The sequence below is a fragment of the Phocoena sinus genome, chromosome 5 (assembly GCF_008692025.1).
Source record: "Phocoena sinus isolate mPhoSin1 chromosome 5, mPhoSin1.pri, whole genome shotgun sequence".
In the NCBI taxonomy this organism is placed as follows: Eukaryota; Metazoa; Chordata; class Mammalia; order Artiodactyla; family Phocoenidae; genus Phocoena; species Phocoena sinus.
In genome coordinates, this window is record NC_045767.1 from 43,059,925 (window position 1) to 43,075,252 (window position 15,328).

The 15,328-nt window shown below is 32.8% G+C and overlaps 1 protein-coding gene across 1 annotated transcript in view; it reads left to right on the plus strand.

Moving 5' to 3' along the window:
* Positions 1-15,328, plus strand: part of CPEB2 (cytoplasmic polyadenylation element binding protein 2) — a 64,122-nt gene that overhangs the window by 29,552 nt on the left and 19,242 nt on the right. The window contains 2 exon segments of the mRNA XM_032632640.1: positions 1,877-1,927; positions 9,301-9,324. Coding sequence (XP_032488531.1) covers positions 1,877-1,927; positions 9,301-9,324 — 75 coding nt within the window.

Below are 15,328 nucleotides of genomic sequence, written 5' to 3' on the forward strand. Positions count from 1 at the left end.
TTTGGTCAGCTGCAACAAGATGTTTAGAAATAGCATATTTCCAAAATAAACTGTGATCCTTCAGACAAAGTACATGCTGTTGAAATCCAGTTTAAGAAAGCTCTGCTTCCTAATTCTTTCTGTCTTGTGCCTTTTGTGCATACTCTTCTATTTCTTACTCCATACTAAAGTATCACAACAATAAGCTTTTTTAGAGTATGACAGCTTTATTTAAGAGGTCATTTAGTTAACTAATATCATGCTGCATGAAACTTAGGAGTAAATGAGAGGTGGTAAATTGTCCTTTGAAGGGCAGAAACATTTACTTTAACTATGTTGAGTCTGAAAACAAAATGTGTAGTTAAATTAGAGCTCAGATGAAGTGTGTGTGTATGAATAAGTGTATGTGTATATATATATACACACACACACACACATACATAGCTATCTATTTGAATGTCAAAATTAGCTTATCTTTGCCACTTGGCTCTTGCACTGGAGATAATCAAATTCTTTAGCTTCATAATTAAAAGCCAATAGAAAATATCTGTTTTGCATGGGATATTTTGGAAAGGACGCTTAGCATATAAAGTACTGCTGAAGTGGTAAGGGTAGATGCAGTTAATCTCTACTCCTTACTAATCATGTCAAATCCATTCAGATATTTATCGGTCCCCCCGCTCTGGTGTCAGTGCATTACACACTATCATATTGTCTTTTTAAAGGGCTGTGCTAAACGTTGCTGAAATGCAATCTCACAGATATTTAATTTTTAGAAGTTTTCTTAGTGGATTTTAATGTACCTTTCTAATAGACTATCAGAGATTCAGGCATTAGAGGAAAATCCTGTATTTTAATGGACTACAAACAATGATCATTCTCACTATTGGCATTTAATCAAATAAGTGTTATGATGTAAAACTGCTGGATAAACCACAGTTTGTTCATGCATACCTTTTTTCTCTTCCACAGCAGTATGTAGTGCTACTGTCCCTTCCGCATTTTAGTAAATGTAAAACTTCTAATGAAGGATGACTCAAAAGAAGTACTATGCTCTTCAGCTTTAATATTTTCATTTTTTATATTTTTATGACATTTATAAACTTTGAACAAGTTAAATTTCCAATATCATTTGTAATAAAGCATTTAAGATGTTTTTTTTTTTGTTTTGCGGTACGTGGGCCTCTCACTGTAGTGGCCTCTTCCATTGCGGAGCACAGGCTCCGGACGCACAGGCTCAGCGGCCATGGCTCACGGGCCCAGCCGCTCCGTGGCATGTGGGATCTTCCTGGAACGGGGCATGAACCCGTGTCCCCTGCATCGGCAGGCGGACTCTCAACCACTGCGCCACCAGAGAAGCCCTAAGATGTTTTTATTAAACTTCTTTTTTTAAATGAAACTGATAAAATCATATTGAATTCAATAGCAAGTTGTGATAAGTTTGGGGGGCTTATTTTTTATTATGATATTTTGTTTTTTTATTTAAGAATGTAAGTTTCTTTCCTTCAAATATCATTTTTGGGAAAAGAGATCTTTAGCAAAAATTACAAACAGATTTGAAAATATTTTTTTTAAATTTCACATCCTATATTAAGTTTGAAAGACTAGGATACCTACATCATTTTCACATTAAAAAAAACAAATAGGCTTTATTCTATAAGCATTGCTCCCAAATCACATTGTGCTCTTATATTCTAAGAACTAAAGTTAACTGTTTCTTTTTGTTTTCAATTTTCAAAGACAGTTTTAGTTAATACAGTTTGAGCTAAACATTAATTTTTTATTCCTTAAGAACTGTACTGTGCTCAATAAATCTCTCCTCCTTACTCCCCTTCCATTTTTTTGCTTTTCAAACAGTTCCATAATCTTCAAACTTCCCTTTCCTGTCTTTTTAAAGGTCGATTGAGCTATCCACATCCAGGAACTGACAATCTGTTGATGTTAAATGGTAAGTTTTATAACAACATTTTATGTTTCCAATTGATTTATATAAAAAAAGATGAATGAATACATGTTTCTCTAAACCTTCCCCATATACACAAGTTAATCATTTTATAAGTATTCAGTATAAAAATAAAGCTACAACTCTTCCTGTACAGAAAGCAGAATTAGTAGTTTGAGTGTATTCTCACTGGCAAAGCAGTCATTAAAGTGTATTTGTGACAGTATGATTTAATTCAATGATCATGGCTTTGGAGATAGTCCTGAGTTTGAATATCGGCTTTCCAGTTTATTGTATTAACTTGGTCAAGTAACTTCCGTGAGCCTTAGTCTCCCATCTGTGAAATGGGAGTAACGGTCTAAAGGTTCATTGTGAAAATTAAATGAGATAATATTTGCAAAGTGCATAGAGCTTGTTACTTATTATAGTACTTGTGTTTATGTTCACCTAAGGAATATACTGGTGATTCTATAATTATGGGAGTCACACCAACTTAATTTATTCTAACTAGAAAGTTTACACAGTGAATTTTATTCTGGTGGAAAAGAATAAACTTTCATTAAAGTTGTTTTCTTTCCGTGGGGCAAACATTGCATTCAGAGTCACGGTACCTAGCACATCCATGACTGTGGGAGTAGACATGCAGGATTAAAATATCCTTCACAAAGGTATTTTTAAATCAGAGGGCGGGTCTGAGGAGAGGGAAGTAGGATGAAGAAGGAATGGTAAAGATAGCATAGGACTTCCTTTAAAATGCATAATTAATTACTAGAATGGCTTGGCACTTCTTTTTCAGCTAAAGCTTTGTTGAAAAAACATGGCAATGAAATTGAAAAAACAAAGGCTGAAAAAAAAGCCAGTGTAAAGCTAGACCATGTGAACTCTAATGTTAAGTAAAAACTAATATTAAGAAAAGATGAAAAGATAGGAATAAAGTCTAGGCTACCTAGGAGATTGTCAGGGTAGATAGGATTTTGGAATGAGAGAAAAATTGAAGATGCAAAGTGTTAAGTGAGGTGCTAAATTGATTCATTCAACATTTGACCCTTCTGTATTGAGTCACCCACCACATGCCAGCCTAGTCTAAGCACTGGATTAACTATTAGTAAGGATCTTCAAAGATGGTTAGAGGTAGAACTGTCAAGGTGTTAACAATGGGGCCAGACTGCACTCTAGGCTGAGGCCATGTTCAGGCTAGACCTTACAGCGGTCTAGTAGTCCACATTTATGAAGTTAGGGAATTTTGGTGTTTCCATAGACTTTGACCAGAAAGGCACTAGAAATTACATTCCAGGACCTCTTTTTTCTACCATGGAATTAAAAAAACATATCATTTAAGTAGCTGGTCTCTGAACTCTAAATCTGTGACTAAAAGTTAGACTGTTGAAATTGAGTTTACAAAACACAAAATAGATCATAATCTTTATTACTCTCAGGACTTGATTTATAAAATAATGATAGCTTTAGGTAATGATAAATTTTTAATATATTGATCCTGAGTTCCTTAAAGTCTTTTCTTTTGGAACAGTCTATGTGGTAAATAAAGATCATTCACATTTCTATTTTAACTTCTAAAAAAAGCAATTTAGTTGAAAATTTTGAATTTGCATATGTTTCACGTATTCTGTTAAAATCCATCTAAAGGAAAGTACTGTATGAGATAATTTGTTAGATCATTCACAGATGTTCTTAGACTGCTGAATACATAGTTAAACTAGGATGATTCAGAAGTATATCGTAATCACAGTAGAATGTGTTGGTTCTGTGTGAGCAGAGCTTAGTAGCCACACTATTTTTACAGCTTATACTTATTGGTTGCACTAATTGTTAAACGAATTGACTTTATCAGTTGTCTAAAGCCTTTATAAATAATCTAGATGTTAGGTTGAAAGTGTTTTATAATATAATAGACAAAAGCATATTTTATTAAATATATATTTTCAAAGTCATATTTTCAAAATGACTTTGAAAGAGTAAAAATCATGTCCTGTGAATAGATGAAGAAATTGGATCTGTTTGGAGAATATTAAATTAAGGCAGGCAAGAGTTGCATCTGTGGACAAATTTGTTTTTTCATTACGTGAGCATTTTTCACAGAATGCCATTTTAGGGCTATAGTACGTACTCAGTACAGTAAGCCATCCTGGAAATTCTGAACTTCTGGCAAGGGACTAGGGGAGAAAAATTATAATGAAACTAGGACATCAAAGTGTTTCAGCCAGTAGAAGCAATTTGATCCAAAGAGGAAAAAAAGACACTCACTTGGGATCATTGGTTAAGAGGGAAAGCAAGAGTGGAAAATTGGGTATATTTATAGGGTAAGAAAGTATTTGAATATTAAGGATTTCAATAATTTTTGTAGACATCAAGGTTATTGAAGAAAGAAGTGAGAATTAAGTGATGTTAATACCAAACCTCTGCCTATACTAAATTATTATTAAATATTATTGACTGATTAAAGAAATTATAGCATCTCGACACATAGACCTGCTTTTTAAATTGTTGCTCTTTTTAGTTTGTTACAGATTTCACTCACTATTAGGCAATTGATTAAGGAAGTTGTATTACTTAACCAACAAGCATAGCTAATATTACAGACTTTGAAAATCAATATTGGTAATAAATTATACATCAGTATTTCTTTTGTGTGGTGATTTAGCAGTAGTTCGTAATGGTTAGCATCACAGACTCTGGAGCCAGACTATCTGGGTTTACACCCAAGTTTGCTATTTCTAGCTGTGTGACCTTGGGCAGCTTCCCTTTGACTCAAGAGTCCTCATGTGTAAAAGAGAGGCAGCATGCTGCCTGCCTCAGGGGTATTGTGTGAGAAGTGAGTGAATTCATTCATGTATAGTATTTAGAACAGTTACTGAAAGTCAAAGTTTGTTGTGGCAATGGGTGATGAACAGTGACAAAAATGACTTTGAAAGAGTAAAAGTCATGTCCTGTGAATAGATGGAGTTGGATCTGTTTGGAGAATATAAAATTAAGAGAAGACAAAACTGATATTTTCAACTGAAGAATGTTATGTATAGTGGACAAAGAAGGCTTGTTTTATGTTATTTCAAAAAACCAAACTAGAACCATTTGGAAGAAGCTATTTAGGGACAAAATTTGAGTCAATAAAAGTAAAATGACTTCTCAAGCAGTGTTTGCTACAGTGTGGTACACTTGCCCCTTGTGGTACCTAAGATGATTTTTGATGGTGCACAAATACACATTAAAATAAACACATGACTATTACAGCTTAAGAACGTTCCTTAGAAAAATACAGAACTGGCAGAAATCTATGATGTTACAGTGGTGCTAGGCTTGATTGAGTCCATTAAAAAATAATACATAAATATGAGTATAGTTATGAAGATATTGTAAAGATTTTGTGATTCTACCTTTCTAATTAATTAGCGTTATGGCTAAACATGTAAATATTCCTATAAGGGATAAACAGGGACTGGAATAAAGGTCAGGAAGTTGGTCAAAACAGGTAAATCTATGAACTACCCTGGCACATCCTTTAACTCTGAGCCTCTGTTTACTCAGATATAGAAAAAGTTATAATCCCACACCTGTATGTCTCATGAAATTGTTTTATTAGATTTTTTTTTAAATTTTAACAATAAAAAATGCCGTAGAAATGTAACTGCAAATAGGCTCCTATTTCTGAACAGACCATGTTCCTCAATTCAGTTAGACATCCAGCTGAATTGACTAGTGGACACTGCCACTATTGAATAATTCAAATTTTGTAGAAGAGTCCAAATTTAACATCCAGAAGTACTTTAGGGAAGTCACATTATATAGGAATGGGTAGATTGTCTAAAAACCAAAGGATTTACTCTCTGATGTTAGAATGATGGCTTTAATGTTTCTAAGTGTATAAATCTTATACTTTTAATTATCAATAGTAAAAAACAAAATACAAAATTTTGAAAAACACTTTGTTTTCCATAGAAGTAAGGAGCAATACAAAATGATGTATTTGAGTATTTGTTTTCTATTACTGTAGGAATTACTGTACTCCCTTCACATGTCTCCCAAGGAAAATAGCTTACAATTTTTATTAGTACATATGATTTTTCAAAAGGAGAACAGATCGAGCAAGAAGTATGGGGAAGGGGTGGCATTAGCAAGCTGGTTTGAAATACAAATTTGTGATTAGCCACAGACAGCCATGTTTGTAATCAAGAGCTTGCCCTACTCTGGGAGGAAGTTATGTGTATCTTTTAATTAAGAAAATTTACTCAGTAATGAAATTGTTTTAAGTGTATTAAGTTATGAAATAGGAAACTTGAGTATGCAATCAGTTATTTTTTATGCTGATGGAAGTAAAGTAGATAGCAACAGATTTATTTTGGATATTGAAAAGGATTATGATTTGGGAGGCATATTCTCTCCCTGGTTTTGGCTTTTTTTAGAGCAAAAAAATAAGAATGTCATTAGTTTCACACCAAGAGAACTTTAACCTTTAAATATTTCCAGCTGATTTGGTATGTTTTACCTATCCCTTCCTCCAGCTGCAGTAATTCAGGTACCACAAACTATAGCTAAGAGTCAATATATAAGGGCACAAAGGTCCTAAGGAGAGTGTTAGAATTATCCTGTTTCTTTTTTAGTAGCTGTGGGTTAGAATCTAAATAAGATCATTGGTAATCCAGGACCAAAATGTAAAGTCCCTTGTATAAGAAAGGTCTTCAGGCTTTTCTCACATCGTTCTTATTACCTTTATTTAAAACAAAGAAGTATATATATATATGTGTGTGTGTGTATAATACATATTTTAACACACATGCATAATATATATTTACACATGTATGTTAAATAGCCAATTCCTCACTTTTTCTAAGGCTTTATAAATTTATGTAACTGAAATTTAATATTATAAATACAGTGTTTTATACAACAAATTATTTGCTTTTTTTCTAAATCATATTCTAAATGAGTTTGGGAGGAACATATTGTTTTAAGAAGTCTCTTTTAATTAAAACATAATGAATACTAGACATTTAATGATTTTTCTTTCTCACTGAGGATTTCTGATAATTCTGATTCAGTTGCAGTGGGACATATCCCTGAAATTCACATAGAAATATCGGTAGAAAAAGTGAGTACACATACCACTGCTTAGCGTGGTGGTAGCAGACTGGTTATTTCCGTGACAGGGAAGAGGAAACGTTTCACATGGTTTAGCTTCATCTGCAGTCAGTTCTATTTTTGGTAATGTAAAGACTTGGAATCTGAGAGTTGTCCAAAAAATAAGTACAATAGCTCTTTACAGGATTCTAAAATTCCTCAGGTATGAGATAGTTGGAGAAATTTTCTAAATAATGTGTTCAAACCTAGGACTGAGATGAAACCTAAGATGTTGTGAGTGTTTGTGCATATTTTCACTATTTTAATATTGAGTAGCCTCAGCTAAGAAGCATAAACTGGTTATGATGTGGTTAATTTTCTCAATAGATCATGAATTATGTTACACATTATTATTTCATCATAATTCATAATTTGACTTTAAATTTGATTAAAACAGTTTCATTTGCTTTATAAATGTTTGACCCTTTACAGCTATGAATGAAATTCCCCAAAGCAAATTTATATTGGATTAATGCCATTAGACCAGGCCTAAGGATAAGCAGGAAGCCCAGCTCCTAAGACATGCTGTGAAGTGTTTTGGGGCTTATTGACCGTTTCCATGCTTAATACAACTAGTAAGACTTCAGGGGATTCATTCTTCTATAGCCTGTTCTTGATAGCTCCTTTTATAATTCCTATTGTCTGATTTTCCATAGTTGACTTCCATCTCTTTGAAACTCTGTTTTCCTTAAGGCCTATATAACTTTTAGAAGACCTACACAACAAAATTCTAAATGCTGGTTCCACCCCTACCCTCATCCTAAACTAATATATAGGTCAGGTAAGCTATATATAATCTATATATATACAGATTATATATACAGAAACACACACAGAGGTAAGCTATGTATAAACTAGTATACAGGTCAGGTAAATCTGCCAGGCTTTGAGGTAACTGGACGTCATGGACAGGTTTAAGTCTGCAGCAGATTATATAACTAAAGACAGTAGAATGGCAGGGTTACTTTATATAAAAGACTAATATTTATTGACTTATTTCTTGAAGAATAAATGATTAAGAGTTTTCAAGTTTGATTTTCCTCCTTTTTATTATAGGGAAACTACTGCTGTATCCTCACCTTGTAGGCACACTTCTTTATATTAAAGCCTTATTAGTATAATTTTTTTTTTAATTTTGTAAAATCTCTATAATAGAATGTATTTAATGACATGAAATGTTTTCCTTTGATCTTTAAGTTTTATACCTTTGGAGAAACTACATTTCTGACAACTTTTAATATATATTTTGATTTGAAATTTTTCAATATCAAATTTTTCCCAGGCCTAAAAATATCCATGAACATAAATTAAGATCTTGATTTTGACAGTCATTTTTGGTTTACTGTTAATTCCAGAGTGGAAATACTCATTGTATACTCAGATTTGGGGGAATGAGTTATTTAAAAACAAGTTGCAAATTTTATCAAGCTGGTACTTTCTTATGAGAAATAAATTGCTGTATTTTTTATCCATGAGGAATTATGTAAACTGCTAATAACATAGGTTGAAATGCTTTCTGCTTTATAGTTTTACAATATTTAACACATGTACTATTCTTCGATGATACTAATAATAATTTGTATCTGAATCCCTCTTACTCCAGATGTAGAGACGTAAGCGCTTAGTTAGCTGTTATAAATTGTACCAAAAAGATTGAAAGCATTATTAGCTATAGTATATCATTAATCATTTTCAGCTAAGCAAGTTTGAACATGGATTTATTTCTTTACATTCTATCTAAACTCTACAGGCTTCAGAGAATGAATTTAATGTTGTTATATATTTTCATTCTTCTGTGTCTTCCATTTACTTTTTCCATGCAAGGCTTGGTATAAAGTGATTTAGATCTGAATTACTAGTTGGACAGTATATGCTATATCACTATAATAAGTAGAAAAACAAGGATTTAATTCATGTTATTTCCATTCGTTGGGAAAATTATTTGGGATGCTATTTAACCATAAAGTGTTACATATTAGATTAGATGAAACAAATACTTACTCATGAATTTTAACACAAATGAGAATAAATTATATTTTTCCTGTTAATTTCACAGTTTTTATACAGTTCAGATGATACATATATGAGTGCATTGTAAATATTAAAACACCACGCTGATGCTATGTGATGACATTGTGGTAGCTCTTAAGACAAAGTAGCACTAATTTCCAGATGCCCACGTAGCTTTTGTATATGTGGGCTTATTTTTAGTTCTGACATTTTACAATTTGTCCTTTGTTTACATGCAGCAAGGAGTTATGGGCGAAGACGAGGTAATTCATTTCTGTTTGCTATGGTATAACTCTTTCTAATTGGGTTTTACTGATCAATGTTATAATTAATTATCCCAGATTTATTATGCAATGTCTAGAAACTCACAGAAAAAATTGTATTTTGATTTGAGCACTTGTCAAAGTTTTGAATCCTAAATATCTTAACCTTTAAAGTACATTTTCATACTAATATGGTTTATTTAATAAACTTTTCCATTTTATTAAGCTGTCCAGATTTTAACTGTTTTTAAATTTGTGTATCTTTTAAAATAAACCTGCTGTTTATAGTTTTTTTAAGAGATTTGTTTAATAAATGCTAGTGAAGGTGACATGCTCTCTCAATCTGTAACTGATTGTCTAATCTATGATATGTAATTTACAACTCTAGTTTATTAGTTTTATGTTTGACCCAGTTGAAAATGACAAATACCAAACAGATTACTGTTAACACTGATATATAGAAATCATGTTGCTAATGTTTCTCTGTGTCTTCTAAGAATATAATAGTTTCTCTCTCCCTGTCTCTAACACCATACACACACACACACATTCTTTTTCTCTCCCACAAAAGTCTTCCCCTCTGGGTTCTTGTTATCTTAGGGAAAAGGCCAGGACTATATGATACTGTACTATTCAGCTTCGTAGGAAAGCAGCTGACATTTTCCATGGCTTAAACTTTGCTTTTCTTTTTCATGTGCAGAAATTGATGGGACAAAGGTAGATGTGATGATGGGAGAGGTAAAGCAAAAGTAACTTTACACACAAAAAAATAATAATAATTGTAGACTGTTACTATAATATCAAGAAAAAGCAAAAATTTCTCCTTTTAGATAGGAACTTGCTACTACTCATATATATTTCTGTCCTCTGGGAGCCGTAAAGATTTCCTCTACATCAGAACTGCCTCCCAGCATTGGAAGAAAGATCTCACATGGTTTTTTGTTTGTTTGTTTTTTGTGGTACGCGGACCTCTCACTGTTGTGGCCTCTCCCGTTGCGGAGCACAGGCTCCGGATGCGCAGACTCAGCGGCCATGGCTCACGGGCCCAGCCACTCTGCGGCATGTGGGATCTTCCCAGACCGGGGCACGAACCCGTGTCCCCTGCATCAGCATGTGGACTCTCAACCACTGCGCCACCAGGGAAGCCCCTCAGATGGTTTTAAGGCTTTTGGTAGAAGCCTTCTATAGGACAGAACTGACAGTTGTCACATTTATATGGCTTAGTTTGGGGGGGTAACAAGTGGATTTTGCTCTCAAATTACATGGCATTAGTAATTATTTTAGTTGGTCCTCTGTGAATATAGGACCAAAATACATGGCATTAGTAATTATTTTAGTTGGTCCTCTGTGAATATAGGACCTTTTACAATTTTGGGTTTGATGGTCAGATGAAAATATCCCGTGATAAATCATAATATAAAAAAGAATATATAGTATATTATATATATATATATTATATATAACTGAGTCACTTTGCTGTACAGCAGAAATTAACATTGTAAATCAACTATACTTCAATAAAATTTTTTTTTTAAGTTTATCCATTAGAAATAACTATTGAGAGATTTTGAGTTTGAAAGTACTTTAACACAGTAAGTAATAAAACATTTAAAAAAAAAAAGCCGCATACCAAAGGAATGACTAGAAAGAACTAGAAGTAGCCTGGCTCTCTTCCTATTTTTACTCATTTTTTCCTCTTCCTATGCTAGATGTATATCAGTATCACATCAATAACCTTTTAACTACCAAGGACCCCTTTATGGGTTTCATGTTTTAGATTTGGTCCATCAAAGGAAGTACATTTATTCATTTATTTAGTCATTTTTTTTCTAAAAAAGAAATCTCTTACACATCAGATCTGTTGATGTGGGATGTTCACACTGAGTTGATATCATTTTTGCCAAAAAATAAGACATTGTTCTTTACCAGTGCAGTGGTGGGTGGACAGTTATTTTTTCTCAAGGCATGTTGACTTATAATCTAGTTTAGGAAGAACTATTTTTTCTTCTTTTGTACCTTTGACTCACCTTTAAGCTCAGGCACAGAGTGGCTATTTTCATTCAAAAGATTTCCTGCTTGACTGCAGTAAAACCAAATTACTACCAAAATGAATTTATATATTTTAATATCTTTAGTAATGTCAACATAAGAACTTAATCAAACTGGGTACAGATATTATATATGAAATATACCTTAGGAATAATCAAATTTAATTATACTGAAAGTAAGAAAAAGCAAAGTTTTTTTTTCCCTGCTTTTCATTTGTTCCTGCCCCAACTCCTATGTATTTCTGTACTGTGGGAGCCATAAAGAGTTCTACTTCAGTGCTGCCTGGAGGCCAGGATTAGAAAGGAGAAAGACTCTCACAATCTATCTTTTGTATTTATTGTCTGTTCAATGTTTATTCCATTCTGAGAGTGAACATACTCGTCTGAGCTTGGAGTAGGGTGGTAGGTTGTGAAGGGAGGTGTGAAATGTAACTTAAACTCTATCTCTCAATCTAAATATTTCTATTATTGCAATCTTCCCTTTAATAAAGGATTAAAGGGCTGCTCTACTCCAGAAGGAGTAAAAATATATAGAATATTTTTTAGAATAATAGAAATAAAGAACCTACAGTATTTTAGTGTAGTGGTACTAACACCACAAAGCAATCTTTTCTAGCAGACAAGCAAAGCTTTAGTTAGTAGATTTTAGTAGATATATATGGAATGAGAGATAAGAGAAATACTTTTTAAAGAGAATGAAAATATGGAGGTTTAATTAGAGAGATTGGATTTATTCATACTGTATATGTAGCCATTCATATTCATGTGCTATAATGAATAAGGAATTATTAATAATACATTATTAAAGTATTGCTTAAAAATTGACCTGGGATTTTCTATGATTAGATTTAATTTGAACTCATTTGACTCTTTTTTAACAGTCTTGTGAAATAGCCAGAGTAGTGTATACTCCCTAATATCACCACTACCAAACCCTTTTTATGATGACATCAAGGCTGAAAATTTTCATCCTTGATAAATACGTTTTTCACATTTATTATTGAATTATAATTTGCATACAATATTATACTAGTTTCAGATGTACAACATAGTAATTCAGTATTTGTGTGCATTACAAAATGATCACCATGATGTCTAGTAACCATCTGTCACCATACAAAGTTATTACAGTATTATTGGCTTTATTCTCTATGCTGTACATTACATCTCTGTGACTTACTTGTTTTACAACTGAAAGTTTATACCTCTTAATCCCTTTTACAACTATTTCTATTTCATTTTTTCCCCTCTGGAAACCTCCAGTTTATTCTCTGTATCTATGAATCTGGTTCTGTTTTGTTCTGTTTATTCATTTGTGTTGTTTTTTAGATTACACATATAAGTGAATTCATACAGTATCTATCTTTGACTTATTTCATTTAACATAATACTTTCTAGGTCATCCATGTATTGCAAATTGCAAGATTTCATTCCTTTTTTTTTTCGACTGAGTAATATTCCATGGCATGTATATACCACATCTTCTTTATCCATTCATCTATTGATGGACACTTAAGTTGCTTTCATATCTTGTCTATTGTAAATAATGCTGCAGTAAACATAGGGGTACATGTATCTTTTCGAATTAGTGTTTCATTTTCTTCAGATAATACCCAGAAGTATTATTGCTAGATTGTATGGCAGCCTATTTTTAATTTTTTGAGGAAATATCTGTACTGTTTTCCATAGTGCCTGCATAAGTTTTAGTTCCCCAACATTGCATGAGTGTTGCCTTTTCTCCACATCCACGCCAGCACTTGTTGTTTCTTGTCTTTTTTGATAACAGCCATTCTGACAGGTGTGAGTTGGTATCTAATTGTGGTTTTGATTTGCATTTCCCTGATGATTAGTGATGCCAAGTAGATTTTTGTGTATCTGTTAACCGTCTGTATGTCTTCTTTGGAAAAATGTCTATTCAAGTCCTCGCTTATTTTTGTCGTTGTTGTTGTTGTTGATAATCGAGTTGAATGAGTTCCTTATATATTTTGGATATCAGCCTCTTATTGAATATATCATTTACAAATACGTCTCCCATTTAGTTGATTGCCTTTTCATTTTGTTGATGATTTCCTTCACTGTGCAAAGCCTTTTACAGTTTGATGTAGTCCATTTGTTTATTTTGCTTTTGTTATCCTTGCCTAAGGAGACATATTCAAAAAAAGTATTGCTAAGACCAGTGTCAAAGAGCTTACTGCCTGTTTCCTTCTAGGAGTTTTAGGTCTTACATTTAAGTCTTTAATCCATTTTGAGTTTATTTTTGTATATGGTGTGAGAAAGTATTCAGTTTCATTCTTTTGCATGTAGCTGTTCAGTTTTCCCAGCACCATTTATTGAAGGGACTATCTTTTCCCATTATATATTCTTGCCTTGTTTGTCATATAGATTAATTGACCATAAGCGAGGTTTTATTTCTGGTCTCTCTGTTCTGTTCCTTGATCTGTGTGTCTGTTTCTATGTCACTACCATACTGTTTTGATTAGTCTAGCTTTTAGTATAGCTTAAAATTAGGGAGCCTGATACCTCCAGCTTTGTTCTTCTTTCTCAAGATTGCTTTGGCTATCAAGGTTTTTGTTTTTGTTTTTATGGTTCTATACAAATTTTAGGATTATTTGTTCTAGTTGTGTGAAAAATGCCATTGGTATCTTAATAGAGATTGCATTGAATCTGTAGATTGCTTTGAGTAGTATGGAAATTTAACAATATCTTCTATGAACACAGTATATTTTTCCAACTATTTGTGTCATCTTCAATTTCTTTCATCAGTGCCTCATAGTTTTTAAATATAGGTCTTTCACCTCCTTACTTAAGTTTATTCCTAGGTATTTTATTCTTTTTGATGTGATTGTAGGTGGGATGTTTCTTGCTTTCCCTTTTCTGATAGTTTATTAGTGTGTAGAAATGCAACAGATTTCTGTATGTTAATTATTTGATAACTGTCAGAGAATGGACGAAATCTTCAAAGCATGACCAAAAAGAAGCCAGGGTAATACTATAAGACAGGGTCAGCAAACTATAACCCACAAGCCAAGGCTCTGTTTTTTTAAACAAAGTTTTTATTACAACACAGTCATGCCCATTCAGTTACTTTTTGTCTGGTTGCTTGGAGCTACAGTGATGACAGTTGAGTAGTTGCAACAGAGAAATGTATGGCCTACAAAGTCTAAAATATTTACCATCTGGCCCTTTACTGAAAAAAATTGCTAATCCCTCCTCCGCGAAGAGACTGACTTACCTACTCTACACTTATACCAGACATAGCAATTTTTAAAAGAAACAGAATTTTAGTGAATTAATTTTAAAGTAATATATTATGTCTAGACATTAATTTACAAGACATACAGGTACTAGGTTTTAATTGGTTGTTTAAATTAAATACCTTATTCCTTCTCTGTGAGAAAAGGACAACCTATTATTGGGGCAAAATGCTTTTAAGTAACAAATTACCTTATAGCTCCTGTCTCAGTTCTTTGGAGAAACATGTGTGATAGTGATTCTATCTGATTAAACAGATGGTGCCTGAGAGAGATCAGTCCTGGACCTACTTCTGTTGTTTTGATAGTTTTTTTAATCCTTGCATATGAAATAAAAATCATACCATCACACTGGTGGGTTATTTAACCCAGTAGAGTGGCTGCTAGGATCTTGAGGATGGGAGGAATATTCATTCTTAATAATAATAGTTTGTTTTGTGTTTGCTTTTATTTTTAAAACAACAATCAGTACATAAAAGTATAGATATACATTGATATCAAAGAACCATGCTCAGCTTTAAGCTATAAATTGACTAATTTTGTACAAATGTTTTCTTTTCCTCTCCGGTAATTTTAGTTTTTTTTTTTTATTCATGAACTTGATGAACTTTACTGAGAAGTATATCGATTTTTTAAGTTTTCAGAGAGCCAACTTTTGCCTTTATTGACTCTTTTTAATGTAGTTTTCTGTGTCATGGATTTTAC